The sequence below is a fragment of the Nyctereutes procyonoides genome, unplaced genomic scaffold (genome assembly GCF_905146905.1).
Source record: "Nyctereutes procyonoides isolate TBG_1078 unplaced genomic scaffold, NYPRO_anot_genome, whole genome shotgun sequence".
NCBI classification, from domain to species: domain Eukaryota; kingdom Metazoa; phylum Chordata; class Mammalia; order Carnivora; family Canidae; genus Nyctereutes; species Nyctereutes procyonoides.
The window spans coordinates 35,955,472-35,978,013 of record NW_026575146.1 but is presented as its reverse complement, the minus strand read 5'-3'; the positions used below and the strand labels follow the sequence as shown (position 1 = coordinate 35,978,013).

The following is a 22,542-nucleotide window of genomic DNA, read 5'->3' as shown; positions in this document are numbered from 1 at the left end:
AAATATCAGAAAGGGAGACAGAACATGAGAGACTCCTAACTCTGGGAAACGAACTAGGGGTGGTGGAAGGGGAGGTGGCCCGGGGGTGGGGGTGATTGGGTGGTGGGCACTGAAAGGGCACTTGATGGGATGAGCACTGGGTGTTATTCTGTATGTTGACAAATTGAACACCAATAAAAAATAAATTTATTTAAAAAAAAAGATAATTTTTTAAATATCCATGTTAAGAGTTTTTTTATCTCATTAACTTCTATATTTATCAAATTATGTTGAGAATATTACTAATGGGATTCTAATTTATTAGATTTATTGAGGTTTTCTTTCTACAGTAATATTGTATTTTCACTATCATGATTAATCTATGGGAATATAAAAGGCTTCTTTGATTTTAGGATACACATACAAATATATGATTCACCTTTTTTTTTTTTAAGATTTTATTTCTTTGAGAGAGCCAGGGAAAAGAACAAGCATGGGGAAGGGCAGACAGAGGGAGAGGCACATTCCCCACTGAGCAGGGAGCCTGTCATGGGACTGGATCCCAGGACCCCAAGATCATGACCTGAACCAGAGGCAGATGCTTAACCTATTGAGCCATCCAGGCACCCCTGGTTGACTTTAATATAAATATCATTTATATCCCATATAGACATACTTATTTAATGTTCATAGTATCTCTAATCAGATGAGGTACACTATTATCTCCTAATCATGGTGAGTTTTAAGTTCTTAGAACCCCATCATTTTGTGTTTTATGATAGCTGGTATGATATTGCTTGGTGCAGTTACTCAAATGCTTAAGGGTTTACTTTGACCTGTGCTCTTGATCAGAGGGTCTTCTTTAAAGTTAATGAATTTATTTATTTATCTATTTATTTTAAAAATTTTATGTATTTATTTGAGAGAGAGGGAGTGAAAGAACACAAGTGGGGTGTGGGGCAGCGGGAGCAGCAGACTCCCCACTGATTAGAGAGCCCAATACAGAGTTTAACCCCAGGACTCTGAGATCATGACCTGAGCTGAAGGCAGACACCTAACTGACTGAGCCACCTAGGCACCACTAAGTTAATTCACTTACTGCCTAAACCTGAATAATAACACAAAACCCTAAATTATTTCATTTTTTTATTTAATAACCTTACTATTCTTTTACTGCAATATTTCAAAGATACTTATTTCAGGGTATCTTCTTTAGCCAACAATATGATCAAATCATTTACAACTAGTGACTGGGAAATATGCCTGATCTAAAAATTATGTCAATCTTCATGTTATGTTGTCTGACTGAAAGCTTTACAATAAGAACTTTCAGTAAACACTTAGGATGATTTTACTCCTTTGCTCTAAGAACTATATTGAAACTATAATTTTTGAAGTTTCTGCAATTGTTTACTAGTTTACACAAATACCAATAAGCACATGGAAAAATGGTTGACATCACCAGTGATCAGGTAAATTGTTAGGGACTGAATTATATCTCCCTTCAAATTTACACCGTTGAAGCTCTGATCCTCAAGTAACTATATTTGGTGATAAGGCCTTTGTGGAAATAATTAAGGCTAAATGAAGTCATAAGGGTAGAGCTCAAATTCTTAGGGGGTAGGTGTCCTTATAATAATAAGAAGAGACATCAAAGCTCTCTCTCCCTGAAAGCAAAGGGGAAAGGCTATATGAGGACACAATCTGAAGGCAGTCATCTGCAAGCCAGGAAGAAGCCTCACCAGAAATTAATTATGTTGACACCCGGATGTTGGACTTTCAGCTTCCAGAACTGAAATAAATTTCTGTTGTTTAGGGCATCCAGACTATGGCATTTATTATGCCAGGCCAAATGACTAGTACAGAAATGCACATCAAAATTTCAGAAATATACCACTTCACATCTACTAGGATGGCTAAATAAAAAAGTCAGATAATAACAAGTGTTGATGAAGATGTGGAAAAATTAGAACCCTCATATGCTATTATTAGGAATGAAAAATAGTACAGGCACTGTGGAAAATAGTCTGGAAGTTCCTGAAACAGTTACCACACAACCCAGCAATTTAGCTATCAAGTATAACTCAATAAGAGAAATAAAAGCATCATGTCCCCTCACTGCCCCCCAAAAATGTACATCTATGAAAAACTTGTAAATGAATGTTTCTATCAGATTATTCAATAGCCAAAAGGCAGAATCCCAAATGTAAATTGAATGAATGGGCAAACAAATGTGGCAAAAACATACCATGAAACATTATTTTGCCATAAGAAGGATCAATAAAGTACATATAAACCTTTTAATTCTATGTGAAAGAAACCAATCAAAAAAGATCACATAATGTATGATTGCATGGTACATGAAATGTCTGCAATAGTCACATCTAGACAAAAAGTAGATTAGTGATTGCTTGGACAGAAGGACAGGGAGGAATAGCTAGAGTATGAGATTTCTTTTTTTTTTTTTTTTAAAGATTTTATTTATTCATGAGAGATACAGAGAGAGAGAGAGAGAGAGAGAGGCAGAGACATAGGCAGAGGGAGAAGCAGGCTCCCCCAAAAGGAGCTGATCCTGTGCCCCAGGATCACGACCTGAGCAGAAGGCAGACGCTCAACTGCTGAGCCTCCCAGGCATCCTAAGAGTATGAGGTTTCTTTTTGAAATGATGAAAATGGACTGTGGTGTGGTTTACACATATCTATGATTATATGAATAGGCACTGAATTGTACCCTTTACATTGGTGGATTATATGATATGTAAATAGTACCTCAGTAGAGCTATTTAAAAGGGTAAAAGAACCAACGAACCAAACAAAACTTTCAAAGGTATTCCCCTAAAAGTTTAACTACTCTAAGTGTTTCCTTCCATCAGTGCTCACCCACCTAGGTACCTCTGGTTTAGGAATTCTTCCCCTAAGGACCAGGGCTCTTCTCCTTGCTCCAACTTGAAGATCATCTTGGGTTTGGTAGTGCAATACTCTGTAAAAATGACAATTGAGAGTATATATAGATCAGATCCATGGGCTTTTTGATACAGCAGCATGAGTACCAAAATAAATGTGCTCATTTGAAATTTTCCATTGTTTCTGTTTTCCTCAAGTCTTCAGGTACCTTTGACCTCTTACTCAAAAGCCTGTATTACACTCTTCTCTACAAAGAATCCATGTGTCTTGATAACTTTTAAAAAAAGGAAATTTAATTTAAAGTAAGTCACATAATAAGGTCTGCTTACCCACTGAGAGGAGGTGGCTATAGTTCTCTAGCATCACATCTCTGTACAGAGTCCTTTGTGCAGGGCTCACATACTGCCATTCATCCTGGGTAAATACCACAATCACATCTTCAAATGACATGGATCCCTGTAACAACATGTTTTGTTCAAAGATTCAGAATTATGTTCAGAAAATATCTTTGAGAATTACTACTTTCTCTGTTTACTCTTAAGCTCTAAAAGACATGCTTATCAAAGATGACTATTTCTGACCTAATTTTGTCTTTAACTGTGGAGTTACTCAGTTAAAAAGGTTTTTAACTTACAATTCATTTATCTGTTTATGAATTATAGATTTTTTAAGACAAAAAATTTCAATGTAAAGAGATTTCCTATAACTCTTCCTCTTCATCCTGAGGGATTACTGTGGGTATTCTAGAGAATTCTAAAATGTTCATTCTCTCCTTAGACATCATCATTGTAAATAATGGGAGACAAAGAAGGTACATGCAAGCTGTAGAGATATCTTACATGATTAAATTTAGGTATAAATACAGATATAAAGATATATAAATTTAGAGCTCATGAAGAGCAAAGAACAACTTACCAAGGATTTGGAGACACAGAGACCAATATAAGTGAATGTTATTTACACAGAAGTAACAGCAATGAATATAAGGATAAGCATATAGTCACAGAGCAGAAGCAGCAACCAATTTGATAACTCCTTTCTTATACAACCATCCAGTCTAACTGAACGAGCAGCTCCTGGAAGGCTAGTGCCAAACACTGACATTTAGGAAACAACAGGAAAAAGAAATGTTAGAAGTTTTAGTGAGACAGACCTGTTCATGTTGTTCCTAAAGAGTCTGTGAACATAAAGCTGGAACTATTCTTTAAATTAGTATATATATGTGGTTTTAGAATATAGAAAGGAAGTCTAAGATGAAGACGATCACTTAGGAGTTACTAGCAATTTAGGTGGTTAACTAAAATTATAAGAGGCAGACGGCAACTTGAGCTATATGCTATACATCCTATATGGGACTGAGAAAAGAAAAACACCAAATAGCATTTAGGGAAGCATGAATATTAAAGAGGCTGGCATACAAAGTATAGGCCACAAAAGCCAAAGAAAAAGCTTTCTGAAAAGTAGTAAGAGTCAGGAAATGGTAGAATCTCGGAAAATGAGAAAAAGGAAAATTTCCATAACAAAAGACTTCAAAGGGGCTGGGGAGGAATTGGAGTTGCTATTCAACAGGTATTTAGTTTTAGTTATGCAAAATTATTAAATTCCACCTAAAAATGTGCTGAGGGTAGATCGCATGTTAAATGTTCTTATAATAATTAAAAGTAGAAATGAAAGGGAAGACTAAGAGATCATAGGACAGAAATTTTTTTCTCCCCCCAGTGTTATGTATACAATTATTTGTTCATTCATGTCTTCAGTATTACTAAGTGAGTACCTCCTGCATGTGAAACTCAATAGTAGTAGCAGCTGGTAACTAAAACAAATAAATAAGAGAACAGGAATATCTCTTAAAAATTTTGACCTAAAAAAAGGAAAAATTTAATTATATTCTCCAAAACTAAAAAAAAAATAGGGAAAAAAAGTGGCACTACTTTCATTTTTGCCAATCTCTTTAATATCTGACTTAATAAAATCACTTGGATTAAAAAATATAAGCTAACAAGTGACAAAATAGTGAAGTAAAGGATCCAAGCAAATTCTCTCCTTCATAAAAACTATGCAAAAACTAGCAAAAATTAGGGCACCTGGGTAGCTCAGTTGGTTAAATGTCCAACTCTTGATTTCAGCTCGCATAATGATCTCAGGATTGTGGGATTGAACCCGTCAGCCTCCACACTCAGCACAGAGTCTGCATGAAATTCTCCCTCTGTTTCTCTCCTGCCCCTTCCTCTCACTCATGCTCTCTCTTGCTCTCTCAATAAATAAATAAAATCCTTTAAAAAAAAAAAACTGGCAAAAGTTATAAAAATTAACAAAGGCTATCTTCAAAACATTTGTAAAAAATAAACAAAAACAAAACAGGTGAATCACAGTAAGAATGTGACCTTTTAACTTACCCTGTTCTCATCCCTCTCCTTCCAAGTCCAAAATAGTTTGATAACCAGCAGCATGGCCACCACACCACCACCAAAAGTAGGCTAGAGATTCATCAAAGCCTCATTCACAAAAAATTGTCATTATTTGGCCTGTTTGGTGGTTTCCTGAGAGACTCTACTTATAAGGATGCCTTTATTTGAGCTAACTCAGAGCTCAGTGTGTAAAATATTGACCTCACTTGTCATTCATCAAAAACTGAAGGCATTTCTTTAAATTAATTGGCTACCCAAAGTGGTAGATAACAGCTGAGGCAAACCATGGCTTAACCAAGAAGCTTGAAAGGAATAGCTGGATAATGAGATGTTCATAAATGTTTTTGAAAAGCTCTGATATAGTCCTAAGAATCCAGGAGGCCTCATACTTGCAAAGAGCTATGCATATGCTTAAGGCTGTGAGCATACTGAGGAAAAATGTGAGAAGGCCCTGAGCTGTCGCTTACAGATGCCCCAGAGGCGTGGCATTAGAGAAGTCTAGGCTAATGCAGTTATAAGGTATCTAACTGTTGAAAAAATTATGTGACATGCAAAGAGCCCCTTAGCAAAGACTGGGAGACCTACTCGTTTTACGCATTTAACGAAATTTCTGTAGACACTTCAACCGCCTCAGATACAAGATACACAGGCTCTACAGAATTTTTTAAAAAGTCACTGAACAAATAAATTTCAACAATGATCCCGATGGAGGAGAGAAATTCTAATTATATAATTGCCACATTCTTTTATTTAAAATGTCCTATTTTCAACAAAAAATTAGTAAACAAGGAAAGAAACAAAGGAAGGCCCATATACAGAAAAGGTATAATCAACAGAAATTGCTCTTAAGGAAGCAGACATTGAACTTACTAGACAATGACCTTAAATCAGCTATATTAAATATGGTCAAATACCTAGCAAAAACAATATCCAAAGACTGAAGGAAAAGAAAAGAAAACATTTCACTGAATAAAGAATATCAATAAAAAGAGAAATTTTAACAACAAATAGAAATTATATAGAAACTCAAGAGTTGAAAAATACAATAACTAAATCAAAATTTCACCAGAGGGATTCTCTAGCAGATTTGAGCAGGTAAAAGAAAGAATGAACAGACTGGACAATATGCTCATTGAAATTACATACTGTGAAAAACAGAAAGAAAAATGACAAAAAATGAACTATGGGATAGCATCAAGCTTACCAACATATGCATCAGTCCCAGACATAAAGTCTGAAAGAATATTTGAAGAAATAATGGCCAAGAAGTCTCCAAATTTCATGATAAACATTAATCTACAAATCCAAGAAGCTCAATAAACTTCAATAAGGATAAATCTGGAGTAAGAGATCCACACTTAGACACATGATAATCAAACTGTCAAAAAATAAAGACAAAGAGACAATACTGAAAGCAGCAAGAAAGAAGTGATTCATCACGTACAACAGTATTAAAAGCAGATTACTAATCAGAAACCATGGAGGACAGAAAGCAGTGAAATGATGTATGACAAGTGCTGAAAGAAAAAAGTTGTCAACCAAGAAAGTTGTATATTCAGCAAAAATAGAAAAAATTAAAACCTTCCCAGATAAACAAAAACAAAATTTGCCATAGGCAGAACTGCCATACAGGAATAATACAGGGTTAGCAAATCTATACAGACAGAAAATAGATTAGTGGTTGCTTGGGGTTTGGGGAAATGAGTAGATGAGAGGGAATAAAATATGGAGTTACTTTTTAAGGTGATGAAAATGTTCTAAAATTGACTGTGGTGATATTTGCACAAATCTGTAAGTATACTAAAACATCACTGAATTCTACATTTTAAATGGGTCAAAGGCATAGTACGTGAATTGAATCTCAATAAAGCTTATAAAGAAAATAAAGAGAATGAAACCATTCCAAGAATAATAGAGCAGATTAAAGGGCCAACATCATAAACTGGGAATGAGGAACATGAAAGGAAAGAGAAAGAAGATAAAGAAATAAGCCCTGGAAGGATGGAGTCAATGGATGGTGTCATGGATATTATAAACAAAGAAACCTTCCAGAAAGAGTGAAAAAGTAGAAGCAAATGCTACAGAAAAATCAGATAAGGAAAGGATTGGACAAGACCCAATAGATTTGAGTATAATCAAGTCTCCGGTCACTAGATATGACAGGCAAGTGGAGAGAGAAACCAAAGCATCGTGTAGAGGTTTGAAGTGTAAATACAACAGGTTGAAATGTTTGAAAGAAAACACAATTTTAAACTGTCTGCTGAGCAACCTGAGTATCATGGGTACTCAAAATATTTATGGAGAGTAATTTTAAGGGATATTCAGTTGATTCATTAGAACAATGTCGAATTCAACCCCTGTATTTGAGCTTCTGGAAAACAGAACTGACCAAGTTCACATTTAGCATTATGTCTCCTACTTTTATTGAAGAACAAGTAGAGACCATGTTCTATATTACTTTAGTAACTACTGAAAAGTTAACTAAATCATCCACTAGAAAAATGAAGGTTTTTCAAAATCTATAAATATTTTAACATTCCATGTGGTATCAGTTTGCTTAACCTTTCTCACTAATGTCAACCTTTAAAGCAGTACTGTTTGACACCCTGACAAGGCTACCAAAACTCAGAAATAAATTTGGAGTTCCAATTTGGTAAATTTGTAATGTAAGAGGACCTGCATATCCATATGCCACCTTTACTCTGCTATTCATCTGTATTTCCATCTCTGAATGCATCTGATCTGTTTCTATTTCTACTTTTTCATGTTAATGGACACTTAAGTCCTTATAAAATCCACCGTAAACAAACAGGTTATTAAAAAAGAACTCACCTGCACTATGTTCATTTTCTGCTGCTCCTCAAAGGATGTAAAGAAATTAAAAGGTTCAGCTGGGAAAGAAGAAAAAGAAATAAGGTCATCAGAAACCTGGTGTGCCTTACAACTATTTTCATTTACCTAAAAATCTCATAACACCAGCTGGAAAAAAAGGTTTCCCTACAGAAGAATGTCCTTTTGACATTTTTAAGAGGAACAGGAAGGACTACACAGAGGTAGGACCTGAATATGTGCATCTCCGATATGATTATGTGGATTTAACCTTGCATTTTCACTGCTGTGAAACTCAGAAGTCAATGAATTAACAATTTCTGTCCCCTTCTAAGTAAGAACAACAAAAAAAACAAAATAAAACAAGAGGATAGTGGTTAAACAAATTCAGGTATACAAAGGTAAAATTTTGCACCTTCACTTAAACTAATGCTTTAAAAACCTATTTAGATGGGATTGTTAATCAAATTTGTATTGTCTTTACACCTTGAATTAGAGCTTCCCCCAGAGAACTCCAAAATAAAGATGGGATGCTTTATGCAAGAAATATTTTTTCTAACTTTGTTTTCTAAATTGGTTGCAAATTCTAAAACAAATTTTTTAGTAAGATGCTTATAGTATTGACCTGTGTAAATAAACAGCACTGTGCTTAAGTTCTTGATTCTGCCTGGGTGTCTTTACAAAAATCATTCATTTCAGGCCCAATATTTTGAGCTTCCAAAAGTGTCTAATATAGAAAACCTTTTTTCCACTATCCTTTTGTCATTCCCTACACTCAGGAAAAAGGGAGTACCAGCCTAACTCTAGATGCCACATGTGGTGATGGGTATGCTATGAAGGCAGCTCATAATCTGGAAAGAAGGGAGAAAGAAGAAACTGGGTGCTATTTAGGATTTCGTCAGTTCTGGCTCGTTAAACCTTCCCTGGGCATCAAGTCCTTACCAGCCATCCAGTGAAGTGCCTTTTCCTGTACAGTCTGACAGTCACCTATCCCTCTCAATCTCAGGTTACCACCTTCTGCAAGCTAGTCCAGTGCCCACTGTCACGCATCTGTGATGGCTTCTGCATGTGATGCTATCACCAAATCTAACTCATGCTATACAGAGATCAAGAATTGCTTCTGGTGGAGGGAATCAGGACCCGTGCTTGAAACTTCTGCTTCTGCTCTGAAGCTCCAGTGAGGAACCTGTCAGGACAGCTGTTCTTCTAAGTGACAGTTGTTCCTAGGGCTCTCTTTTTCCAGTCTTAAGAGTTACTTTACTACAGGGTAGCCCCGGTGGCACAGCGGTTTAGCGCCTCCTGCAGCCTGGGGTGTGATCCTGGAGACCCAGGATCAAGTCCCACGTGGGGTGTCCTGTATGGAGCCTGCTTCTCCCTCTGCCCGTGTCTCTGCCTCTCTCTGTCTCTATGAATAAATAAAATCTTTAATAAGATCTTAATAAAACCTAAAGATTTAAAATCTTAAAAAAAAAAAGAGTTGCTTTACTACAAAGGGGCTGGGATCTGGGGCTGAGAAACAAATTTGATATATTTGAAACCTCCACTTAACACTCTATACCTGACTTTGGAATCAACTACTACAAATGTACTATCCAATAACGTGGCCATCAGCTGCATGCAACTACTACACCTGAAGTGTGTGTGGCTAGTGCCACAAATCAAAATAACAATTTGGATATACTGAGTTAAACACATCAGTATTATTAATTTCATCTCTTTTTATTGTTGCTACTGAAAAATTTAAAATTACATTTAGTTTCCATTTTCTATTGGCCAGCACTGCATTAGATTAACAGACTGTGCCTTTGAGGATGGAAATACCTTAGATGCTGCAGGAAGGCTCAAGAGTCTCAGGGGCTCTTAAAAGAATCCACAAATCCCAGGATATATTTACCACGTTGTAAGACTCTGTCCATATTCACTTCACAACCCTATCTCTGCAAATGTGGGGACAGGCTATTCTGCTAAAAGCTCAAAGGTTGCAACTCTTGGTTTGGGGCAGAAAGATATTGGAAGAGCAACGTATAGAGGGACTAAACCGTACTTGTATTTACATCCAACCTCTCCCACCTACTATCTTGTACCCGGGGGTATGTCATTTGGCTTCCAGTAAATTCCTTTCACCTTTTAAAATGGCATATTTATAAGGGCAATTGTGAGGTTTAAATGAAATACCAAAGGAAACAAAGGGTCTTGTGATAGCAACTTACACACCAATGTCTCATCCAGACACCACGGAAGCGGGCGGGAACCCGCGAGCACACAGGGGCGGGCGGGGGGGAGAGTCCCAGGACCTGCAGCTCACAGACGCCACACACAAACCTACCCGACCTGGAAGGCCCCAGGCCTCCCGGAGCCGTGACCCCAGTGCTCTCAGCCCAGTGGGAGCCCTCTGCTCCCGCAGAGACCCAAAGAAGGCGAAGTCCGGTCCTTCTCGAGAGAAGATGGTCACAAGGGGCGAGGCGGACTGTGCGCTGCGCTGAAAGCGCCGGGAACACCGTTCCCAGAGGACTGCGCTGTAGGCTCTTGACATTTAAGACTACATTTCCCATAAAACTTTGAGACCGCAGGAAGTAATTTTAGAGGCTTTTCCTCCTCGGCAAGTTGGGACGTGACAATGGGACCTGACGCTTGGAGACTTTAGCCGAATCCCTAGATATTGTAGATTAGGCTTGAACTCTCTGACATGACAGCAGATTGCTGCGAAGCGTGGCTCTCGAGTGGATGGATCCTAGTTGGAAAAACACAACAGCTGCAAGAGACTACACTTGGAGAAACGATTATAGACTAGATCTTATAAATACAAAGGAGAATTACCATTACTTTGGCTAGTGTGATTAATATTTGGACGATGTAGGAAATTGTTCTTATTTTTAAAGATACATACGTGGAGTTTGAGGAGCAAGACAGATGAACATAGGGGAAGGAAAAAAAATGAGAGAAGGGGCAGCCCCTTGGAGGCTCTTGAATGTGGACAGCAGACTGGGAATTCCTGAGTGGAGGGGGAGGTGGGTGGGAATGGGCTGGATGGGTGATGGGCCTGTGGAGAGCACTGTGTGGCATGCGTGTGTGTGAGGAGTCACTAAATTCTTCTACTAAAACCAGTATTGCACTATGTGTTCACTAACTGGAATTTAAATAAAAATTTGAAACATTAAAAGAAGAAATTTTCGATTATTAAATCATATATGTGACTATATAACATAAAATTTACTTTCTAAAATTCAGCAAAACAATTAGAAAAAGAAAATATGGTTAAGAATTGTTAAATTTGTGTAATATGCATATGATGTTCATTTTACTATTTCTAGTATTCATTCTGAATCTATGAATTAATTTTTAATACATAGTAAAAATGGAAGCAGGGAGACAGTGGTGGTGGTGGCGGTGGTGGTAGGAGGATGGTTAGGGAGAGTCTACTGCCCCTCCAGAAGTACACCTTTTAAAATCAATTTTCCTGGATACACACAAGTATCTTTTATGAATACTGCTGTGCAATATAACAAATACTAGAAAATGGAACAAGAATTAACCTAAGAGTCGTATCTTGGCAGGGTATATCTGGGGGGTGGAGATGGGGTAAGCTAGCTGCTCAAAATACATAGAACCCAAAATAAGAAAATTATTATTATCAATTATTATTATTATTATTATTATTATTATCAATTTTGCATCTCCACCAGTAAATTTTCTTTCAAAATTAATGCATGGATACATCAGACGTTTTTAACAAATTAGAGACCTAAGGACATGAAAACAAATTTTGAGTGGACCTTTTTAGAGTAGTGTTAGATTTATAAAATAATTGAGCAGAAAGTAGAGTTCCCATATATCCCTTCTCATCACTCCACACACCATATCCCCTATTTTTAGTATCTTACATTAATGTAGTACATTTTCTACAATTAACGAATGAAATAGTATTACTACCTAAAGCCCATAGTTGACATCAGCGCTCTTTGTGTTGTACAGTTCAATGGGTTTTGCCAATTTAATAATGTCATCCACTGTAATATCCACTATTACATTATCATAGAGAGCAGTCTCACAGACCTAAAATATAAAGAACATTTTTACTGCCCTAGAATCTGTGCTGTATCTACTCAACCTCTCCCCTTTGAATTTCCCCTTTGAACTCCTGACATCCATTTATCTTTTCATTATCTCAATAGTTTTGCCTTTTCCAGAATGTCACATAGTTAAAATCATATAGTAAGTAGTCTTTTTAGATTGGCTTATTTCAGTTAGGAGATGAATTGAAGCTCTCTCCCTGTCTTTTTCTGGCTTAATACCTCGCTTCTTTTTTATTGCTGAATAAAATTCCATTATATTGATTTACATAGTTTGTTTTTACACTCTTCTATTGAAAAGCATCTGATTTAAAATGTTTACAATCACAAAATAAAACTTTTTGTGTATGTGTATGTGTACCTTTTTTAAAAAAGATTTTATTTATTTATTCATGAGAGACACACAGAGAGAGGCAGAGGGAGAAGCAGGCTCCAGGCAGGGAGCCGGATGTGGGACTTCCTGAGCAGAGGCCAGATGCTCAACTACTGACCCATCGAGACATCCCATGTGTGTGGGCTTTTGTATGAACAGAAGATTTCAAAACAATTCAGTAAATAGCAAGGAGAGCAATTGCAGGATTCTATAGTGGAAACGGTTTAAATTTATAAGAAACTGCCAAACTGTCTCCCAAAAGTGAATATCATTTTGCATTCTCACCAGCAATAACTGAGAGTTTCCCTACTCCATATCCTCACCAGCATTAGGTGTAGTCAGTGCATTGGATTTGGATTTGTTCTATTAACTTTTTGGTTGATTCTTTCTCCAACATCACACTAGTTTGATCACTGTAGCCTTATACCAATTTTTGGCATTAGGTAGGGTCAGTCTTCTGACTTGGTTCTTTAATAATGGGTTGGTTATTCTGGACATTTTTGCTTCTATACAAATATTATAATCAATTTGATGGTATTTAAAAAGTAAATTTCTGTGATTTTGATTGAGACTGAGTGAACCTATTGATTAAATTAGTTGGAAATGACATCTTAACAATATTAAGAATTATATTCATTACCATGGAATATCCCCATCTATTTTGTTCTTCTTTGATTTGTTTCATCTGAATATTGTAGGTGCCTCATGTAGATTCTGTAAATATTTCCTTAAATTTATTCTTAACTATTTCATTGTAAATGGTATTGTGTGTATTTGTTTGTTGTTTTAGAGGAGGGTGCAGAGGGGCAGAGGGAGAGGAATAGAGAGAATCAGAAGTGGTGCCCAAAGTGGGACTCAATCTCATGACACTAAGCTAAAATCAAGAGTCGTACACTTCACTGAGGAGCCGCCTAGGCAAACTGTGTTTTTCACTTCATTTTTTAAAATATATATACATATCTTTTATTGGAGTCCGATTTGACAACATAAAGTAAAACACGCAGTGCTCATCCCATCAAGTGCCCTCCTCACTGCCCATCACCTAGTCCCCGAAGCCCCTGGCCACTTCCCCTTCCACTACCCCTTGTTCATTTGAAAGAGTTGAGTTTCTTATGCTTTGTCTCTCTCTCTAATTTTTCCCATTTTCTCTCCTTTCCCCTATAATATTTTCACTACTTTTTATATTCCCCATATAAGTGAAACCATATAATAATTGTCCTTCTCAAAAAAAAAATAATTGTCCTTCTCCAATTTACTTCCTTCACTCAACATAATACCCTCTAGTTCCATCCACATTGAAGCACATGGGGGGGAACCTGTCCTTTCTGATGGCTGAGTAATATTCCATTGAATATATAAACCACAACTTCTCTATCCGTCCAACTGTTGAAGAACACCGGGGCTCCTTCCACAGTTTGGCTATTGTGGACATTGCTGCTATAAACATTGGGGTGCAGGTGTCCTGGCGTTTCACTGCATCTGTATCTTTGGGGTAAATCCCCAGCAATACAATTGCTGGGTCATAGGGTAGCTCTGTTTTTAACTCTTTGAGGAACCTCCACACAGTTTTCCCGAGTGGCTGTACCAGTTCACATTCCACCAACAGTGCAAGAGGGTCCCCCTTTCTCCACATCCTCTCCAACATCTGTTATTTCTTGTCTCGTTAATTTTCACCATTCTCACAGGTGTGAGGTGGTATCTCATTGTGGTTTTGATGTGTATTTCCCTGATGGCAAGGGATGCGGACCATTTTCTCATGTGCTTGGTGGCCATATGTATGTCTTCTTTGGTGAAATTCCTGTTCAGTCCTCTGCCCATTTGATGATTGGATTGTTTGTTTCCTGGGTGTCGAGTTTAATAAGCTCTTTATAGATCTTGGATAAGCCCTTTATCTGATGTGTCATTTGCAAATATCTTCTCCCATTCTGTAGGTTGTCTTTTAGTTCTGTTGACTGTTTCTTTTGCTGTGCAGAAACATTTTATCTAGAGTAAGTCCAATAGTTCATTTTTGCTTTTGTTTCCTTTGCCTTCACAGATGTATATTGCAAGAAGTTGCTGTGGCCAAGTTAGAAAAGGGTGTTGCCTGTGTTCTCCTCTAGGATTCTGATGGATTCTTGTCTCACATTTAGATCTTTCATCCATTTTGAGTTTATCTTTGTGTAATGGTGTAAGAGAATGGTCTAGTTTCATTCTTCTGCATGTGGCTGTCCAATTTTCCCAGCACCATGTATTGAAGAGACTGTCCTTTTTCCAGTGGGTAGTCTTTTCTGCTTTGTCAAATATTAGTTGACCATAGAGTTGAGGGCCCATTTCTGGGTTCTCTATTCTGTTCCATTGATCTATGTGTCTGTTTTTGTGCCAGGAGCACACTGTCTTGATGATCACAGCTTTGTAGTACAACTTGAAATCTGGCATTGTGATGCCCCCAGGACTCGTTTTCTTTTTAATATTCGCCTGGCTATTCGGGGTCTTTTCTGATTCCACACAAATCTTAAGATGAATTGTTCCAACTCTCTGAAGAAAGTCCATGGTATTTTGATAGGGATTGCATTAAATGTGTAAATTTCCCTAAGTAGCATAGATATTTTCATCATATTAATTCTTCCAATCCATGAGCATGGAATATTTTTCCATCTCTTTGTGTCTTTCCCAATTTCTCTCAGAAGTGTTCTGTAGTTTTTAGGGTGTAGATCCTTTACCTCTTTGGTTATGTTTATTCCTAGGTATCTTATGCTTTTGGGTGCAATTGTAAATGGGATAGACTCCTTAATTTCTCTTTCTTCAGACTCATTGTTACTGTATAGAAATGCCACTGCATTCTGGGCATTGATTTTGTATCCTGCCACAGTGCCGAATTGCTGTATGAGTTCTAGCAATCTTGGGGTGGAGTCTTTTGCGTTTTCTATGTACAGTATCATGTCATCGGCGAAGAGGGAGAGTTTGACTTCTTCTCTGCCAATTTGAATGCCTCTTCTTTCTTTTTGTTGCCTGATTGCTGAAGCTAGGACTTCTAGTGTTATGTTGAATAGCAGTGGTGAGAGTGGACATCCCTGTCTTGTTCCTGATCTTAGGGGAAAGGCTCCCAGTGCTTCCCCACTGAGAAAGATATTTGCTGTGGGCATTTCGAAGATGGCTTTTAAGATGCTCAGGAATGTTCCCTCTATCCCTACGCTCTGAATAGTTCTGATCAGGAATGGATGCTGTATTTTGTCAAATGCTTTCTCTGCATTTATTGGGAGGATCATATGGCTCTTGTTTTTTCTCTTTTTTTCTCTTGTTTATATGATCTATCACATTGATTGCTTTGCGAGTGTTGAACCAGCCTTGCATCCAGAGGATAAATCCCACTTGGTCATGGTCAATAATCCTCTTAATGTATTGTTGAATCCTATTGGCTAGTATCTTGTTGAGAATTTTTGTATCTGTGTTCATCAGGGATATTGGTCTATAATTCTCCTTCTTGGTGGGGTCTTTGTCTCGTTTGGGAATTAAATTGATGATGGCCTCATAGAACGAGTCTGGGAGTATTCCATCCTTTTCTATCTTTCCGAACTGCTTTAGTAGAATAGGTATGGTTTCTTCTTTAAACGTTTGATAGAATTACCCTGGGAAGCCATCTGGCCCTGGGCTTTTGTGCCTTGGGAGGTTTTTGATGACTGCTTCAATTTCCTCCCTGGTTATTGGCCTGTTCAGGTTTTCTATTTCTTCCTGTTCAAGTTTTGGTAGTTTGTGGCTTTCCAGAAGTGCGTCCATTTCTTCTAGATTGCCTAATTTATTGGCATATAGCAGTTCATAATATGTTTTTAAAATCGTTTTTATTTCCTTGGTATTGGTTTTGATCTCTCCTTTTTCACTCGTGATTTTATTAATTTGAGTCTGTTTGTTTTTAATAAGGCTGGCTAATGGTTTATCTATCTTCCTAATTCTTTCAAAGAACAAATTCCTGGTTTTGTTGATCTGTTCTACAGTTCTCCTGGTCTCTATTTCTTTGAGTTATGCTAGGATCTTCATTAACTCTCTTCTGCTGGGTGTAGGTTTTATTTGCTGTTCTTTCTCCAGTTCCTTTAGGTGCAAGGGTAGCTTGTGTATTTGAGTTTTTTCAGTTTTTTTGAGGGATGCTTGTATTGCGATGTGTTTCCCTCTTGGGACTGCTTTTGCTGTACCCCCAAAGATTTTGAACGGTTGTATGTTCATTTTAATTAGTTCCATGAATCTTTTTAATTCTTCTCTAATTTCCTGGTCGACCCTTTCATCTTTCAGCAGGACGCTCTTTAACCTCCATGTGTTTGAGTTTCTTTCAAATTTCTTCTTGTCATTCAGTTCTAGTTTCAAAGCATTATGGTCTGAAAATATGTGGGGGACAATCCCAATCTTTTGGTATCGGTTAAGACCTGATTTGTGACCCAGTATGTGGTCTATTCTGGAGAAAGTTCAATGTGCACTTGAGAAGAATGTGTGTTCAGTTGCATTGGGATGGAAAGTTCTATAAATATATGTGAAATCCATCTGGTCCAGTGTATTATTTAAATCCCTTGTTACTGTAGAGATATTGTGCTTAGAAATCTGTCATATGTAGAAATTGCCATGTTGAATTCTCCTACTATCTGTGTATTATTATCTAAGTATGTCTTCACTTTGATTATGAATTGTCTCATATACTTGACAGCTCCCACATTAGGGACATTAGGCCTATGATTGTTAGGCAACATGATTGTTAGGCCTTCTTGTTGGATAGATTCCTTAAGTATGATACAGTGTCTCTCTTCATATCTTACTATCTTTCGAATAAACATTAATTCATCTGGTATGAGGACTGCTACCACAGCGTTCTTTTGAGGACCATTTTTTTAATATATTTTTTTATTTATGATAGTCATACAGAGAGAGAGAGAGGCAGAGACACAGGCAGAGGGAGAAGCAGGCTCCATGCACCGGGAGCCTGACATGGGATTCGTTCCCGGGTCTCCAGGATCGTGCCCTGAGCCAAAGGCAGGTGCCAAACCGCTGCGCCACCCAGGGATCCCCAGGACCATTTTTTTTTAAAAGATTTTATTTATTTATTCATGATAGTCACACACACACAGAGAGAGAGAGAGAGGCAGAGGGAGAAGCAGGTTCCATGCAGGGAGCCCGATGTGGGATTCAATCCCGGGTATCCAGGATCACGCCCTGGGCCAAAGGCAGGCGCCAAACCGCTGCGCCACCCAGGGATCCCTCGAGGACCATTTTAATGGCAAGTGGTTCCCCAACCTTTCTTTTCAGGCTAGAGGTGTCCTTAGGTCTAAAATGAGTCTCTTATAGAAAAAAATAGATGGGTTTTGCTTTTTTATCCATTCCAAAAACCCTTTGTCTTTTGATGGGAATATTTAGCCCGTTCACATTCAGAGTAACTATTGAAAGATATGAATTTAGTGTCATTGTAATGCCTATTCAGTCCTATTTTTATGGACTTTTTTCTTTGGGCTTCCTATTTCTTTTACAGGGTCACTCTTAATATTTCTTGCAGAGCTGGTTTGGTGGTCACATATTCTTTCAGTTCCTGCCTATCTTGGAAGCTCTTTATCTCTCCTTCTATTCTGATGGACAGCCTTGCTGCATAAAGAATGTTCTTATTTACTACCCTGAATAGATCATGCCAACCCTTTCCAGCCTGCAGGTCTCTGTGAAGAGGTCTGCTGTTAATCTGATACTTCTCCCCATATAAGGTAAGAACCTCTTATCTCTCACTGCTTTAAGGATTTTATCTTTATCTGTAGTGAATTTGCAAGTTTCACTTTAAATGTTGAGGTGTTGAATGGTGTATATTGATTTTGAGGGCCTCTCTATCTCCTGGATCTGAATCCCTGTTTCCCTCCCAGATTAGGGTAGTTCTCAGTTATGACTTGTTCAAATATGCTTTCTGGCCCTTTGTCCCTCTCAGCGTGTTCTGGAACCCCAACTGTACATAGATTCTTCCTTCTTAGGCTATCATTTATTTCCCTTAACCTTTCCTCATGATCTCTTCATTGTTTTTCTCTTTTTACCTTAGCTCCCTTTCTTAACATCAACTTCTCTTCTATGTTGCTCACTCTTTCTTCCACCTCATTAACCCTCATTGTTAGGACATCCAGTTTGGATTGCATCTCATTTAATTGATTTTTAGTTTTGGCCTGACTAGATCTAAATTCTGCAATAATGAAGTCCCCAGAGTCCTTTATGCTTTTTTCCAGGGCCACGTGTACCTTAATAACTGTGCTTCTGAATTGGTTTTCTGACAACAAATTGTAATCCATATTCTGTAACTCTGTGGCAGAGAGTACTGGTTCTGATTCTTTCCTTTGTGGTGAGTTCTTCCTTCTAGTCATTTTGCTCAGTGCAGAGTGGCTGTATGAGCGGGCTGAGTCAAAAGTATCAACCACAGCCTAAGTAAATTTCACTCTAGATGATTCTGACTAGGTCAGAGACCAGAAAATGAAAAAGAAGATCAGAACAAAATAAAACAAAAGGATCACTAATGTGAAAAATAAATTTTATAACAAAGTAGTAAAACGTAAAAGGTTAAAAATTCCAGAGAAGAAGAAAAAAAGAAAAAGGAAATAAGAGGGGAAAAAAACAAAAGTAAATAGGAAAAAGAGATAAAAGAAAAAAAGAACAACAACAAAAGAGTGGATTGGAGATGGTGGTGCTGAAGAAGTGGTAGTGGAGAGAGAATGTAGTCTACCTGAGGTTTCCTAGACAGTGATCCTCTTGATTCTGACTGTATTTTGTTCCTTATGTTAGGAGATCCTCAGTCCCAAATTTATATAAACCACCAATATTTGTGGAAAGTGCCAACATTGGCCACCAAGACATAAATGAGATAGAAGGGGGGGGGCAGAATGGGAATGAAGAGAGAATATAATCTCACAGAATGAACCAGCATGGTGTTCTATTTGGTTCTGGGTGCATGCTGGTCATGTTTTAGAAGGTATTAATTTCTGCCATTGTAGAACAAAGTGAGGCAGAGAAAACAAAAAGCACAGAAGAGAAACCCATATCTCATATATCTCCCAAAATTATATTGAGTTGAAGAGAATCCAGAAGAGAAAAATACATGTACGGCAGGTAATTGTAGAAATATGACAGTCAAAAAGGAGAAAATCTTGGGCAGCCCTGGTGGCTAAGCGGTTTAGCGCTGCCTTCAGCCAGGGTGTGATCCTGGAGACCCGGGATCCAGTCCCACATCCAGTTCCCTGATGGAGCCTGCTTTTCCCTCTGCCTGTGTCTCTGCCTCTCTCTCTCTCTCTCTCTCTCTCTCTCTCTCTCTCATGAATAAATAAATAAAATCTTTAAAAAAAAAAAACAAAAAGGAAAAAAAACTTAAAAATTTAGAGATCGTAAAATATTGTAGTTAAGTTGGTAAAAGAGAAAAAATATTGGAACTTTTTAGTCTGGCATAAACAACCAATTGTAATGGAAAAAGGGAAAAAAATTTAAAAGGTGGGACCCTCTAGTTCTATATACTATTTCCCTCTGTCCTAGTGCTTTCCAGAGCTGCTGGGTCAAGAACTTGGTCTTCCCCTGTACTTCCAGCTGGTCTTCCGGGGGAGGGGTCTGCTATACTGATTCGCAGGTGTGTGTACCTGGGGGAGAAGCCCTGCCCCCCACCAGTTGCCGGGCCAGTGTGAGCTATTTACCCCATGAGTTCTCTGTTCCCTGGTGGCCCCGCCTCTCCCAGGCACAAGGTGAAACAAGGACGACAACCAACAATAGCAGCAGCCAGGTTTCCAGCTCCCTGCTAGTACTAATGCAGTCTTCCCGTCTGCCCTGGCCTACATGCTCCCAGGCTGGTGTGGGTGCACCGATCTGCACTGCTTGGGGGCACCCAGCGGCAGCCGAGTTCTCGAGTTCTCGCTGTCCTGTCCAGAGGCCTCCCCGCCTCTGCCTGTCTTGGGGGGAGTGCAAGATCTCTGGCTTTGTCCATTCGGGTGCCCTGGGATATGGGGGCCCTCTACTGCTGGAATCACACTCTCGGTGGGGAGGCAGCTCCCGAAGGCAGTAGGGTGCAGACATTTCTGTCCGGAGCCGGCCTGCCTAACTGACTGGCTTCTCCCAAATGTCCCGAGGGTTGCCCTTTACTAAGATTGGTCCACAGTTTGTGGCGAGCTTTCCCCAGGTGCACTTCCTCTATTAGTGATTCCCGGGAAACTGGAGGTTTCTCTGTCCCTCCTGCGATTCTGCCCAATTTCCCGGCTAAGCACTTTTCCATGCAGGAAAACTCCAGCGCAGATTTTTAAAGGTCCTGATTCTCCAGGGGTAGGCTTTCCTGGCCCGGAGGCTTTTGGGCTGTAGCCCCGGTACTCGCAGTTCCCCTCCCCCAATTTTTTTAAAAAAATTGTTTTCTGCCTTCCTACCTTGCTAGAAGCAAAACCCCTTCTCTCTGTAGCATTCCAGCTGTCCTCTCTTTAAATCTCAGGTCGAATTCTTAGGTGTTCAGGATGTTTTGAAAGTTTTCTAGGTAAGCTGGTGGGACCAGGTGAGTTGAGGACCCTACTCTTCCTCCATCTTGCCTCTATACTTTCCTTTCAAATTCCAGTTTTCCATTGCTGGTTTAGGAAGGTGACTGAGTTTTACACAATAACATCGTATCTTTCAATCTTGCTATATTCACTTCTTAGTTGCAGATTTTCTTTCTGGTCAGTTATTTCACATAGATAATAATGTCATCTATGAACAAAGATACTTTATTTCTTCCTTCCCAATCCATATGTATTTTATGTATTTATTTTTTGTTCTAATGCATTAGCTGGGACTTCCAGTACCATGTCGAGCAGGAGTAATGAAAGGGGACACCTTTCTTGTGTTCTTTATCTTTGGAAAAATCATTTAGTTTTTCAGCATTAAGTATGAAGCTAGCTGTCACTTTTCTGTAGATGTTCTTTATTAAGTTGAGGAAGTCCCCTCTATACCTTATTTCCTGAGAGAGATTTTTGTGTATGAATGAATGCATATTGGATTTTGTCAAATTCATTTTATGTTTCTATTCAAATGCTTTTCTTCTCTAGCCTGTTCATATCGCTGATTGCATTAATTGATTTTTCAATATTGAAACATTGACTGGCATACCAGTGATAAATCCCACTTGGCTGTGGTATATAATTGCTTTTATACATTTTTGGATTCAATTTGCTAGTATTTTGTTGAAGAGGTATGCATTTACATTTTCATAATCTGTACTTTTTTCTGAATTGTAATGTCTTACCTGATTTTAATTGGTTAATGCTGGCCTCAGAGAATGACTTAGGAACTGGTTTTTTTTTTTTGTTTTTTTTTTTTTCCTGCTCTATTTCATGAAAGAGATTGTATAGAACTGGTATTATTTCCACCTTAATTTTTTGGTAGAATTCACCAATGAAACCATATTGGCCTGGAGCATTTTTTAAGAAAGATTGTTAATTATTGATCAAATTTATTTAATAGATATTGGCCTATTAAGATTACATATTTATCTTTGTACATGATTAATGAATGCATCTTTTAAGAAATTGGTTCATTTTATCTAAGTTATCAAATTTGTCAGCATAAAGTTGTATATCATACACAAAATCTACACTGGTGGAGTTTTTCTTCAACATTAAATATTTCACTCCCTTTTATTCTCGCTCAAATGATTTCTGAAGAGAAGTCCAAAGTAATTCTTGTCCTTTCCCTATATCTAAGGTTTCACCACCACCACCACTAACACTGACTTCTTTCAAGATATTTTGTTTGCCTCCAATTTTCTGAAGTTTGAATATGATATGCCTAGGTGTAAACTCTCTGGAATTTTTCATAAGGATGTGTTCTAAGTTTTCCGGATCTATAGTGTCTGTTATTTAGAGAATTATCTTTCATTATTACTTTAAATATTTATGGTCTCTCTTCTGTCTCCTTTTCATGTCACCAGTATGTGTATGTTACATTTTTTGTAATTATTCCACAGTTCTTGTATATTCTATTCCATTGTTTTTATTCAGTTATGT

General features: G+C 38.0%; 1 protein-coding gene across 1 annotated transcript in view; it reads right to left on the bottom strand.

Moving 5' to 3' along the window:
* Window positions 1-20,504, bottom strand: part of LOC129499986 (zinc finger protein 69-like) — a 36,680-nt gene extending 16,176 nt beyond the window's left edge. Inside the window, exons 1-5 of the mRNA XM_055310147.1 lie at window positions 20,357-20,504; window positions 10,446-10,658; window positions 8,123-8,181; window positions 3,212-3,338; window positions 2,863-2,958 (exon numbers count right to left, since the gene is read on the bottom strand). Of these exons, the coding sequence (XP_055166122.1) occupies window positions 2,863-2,958; window positions 3,212-3,338; window positions 8,123-8,181; window positions 10,446-10,658; window positions 20,357-20,504 (643 nt within the window). The remainder of the gene's footprint in view (window positions 1-2,862; window positions 2,959-3,211; window positions 3,339-8,122; window positions 8,182-10,445; window positions 10,659-20,356) is intronic.
* Window positions 20,505-22,542: the final 2,038 nt, after the last annotated feature.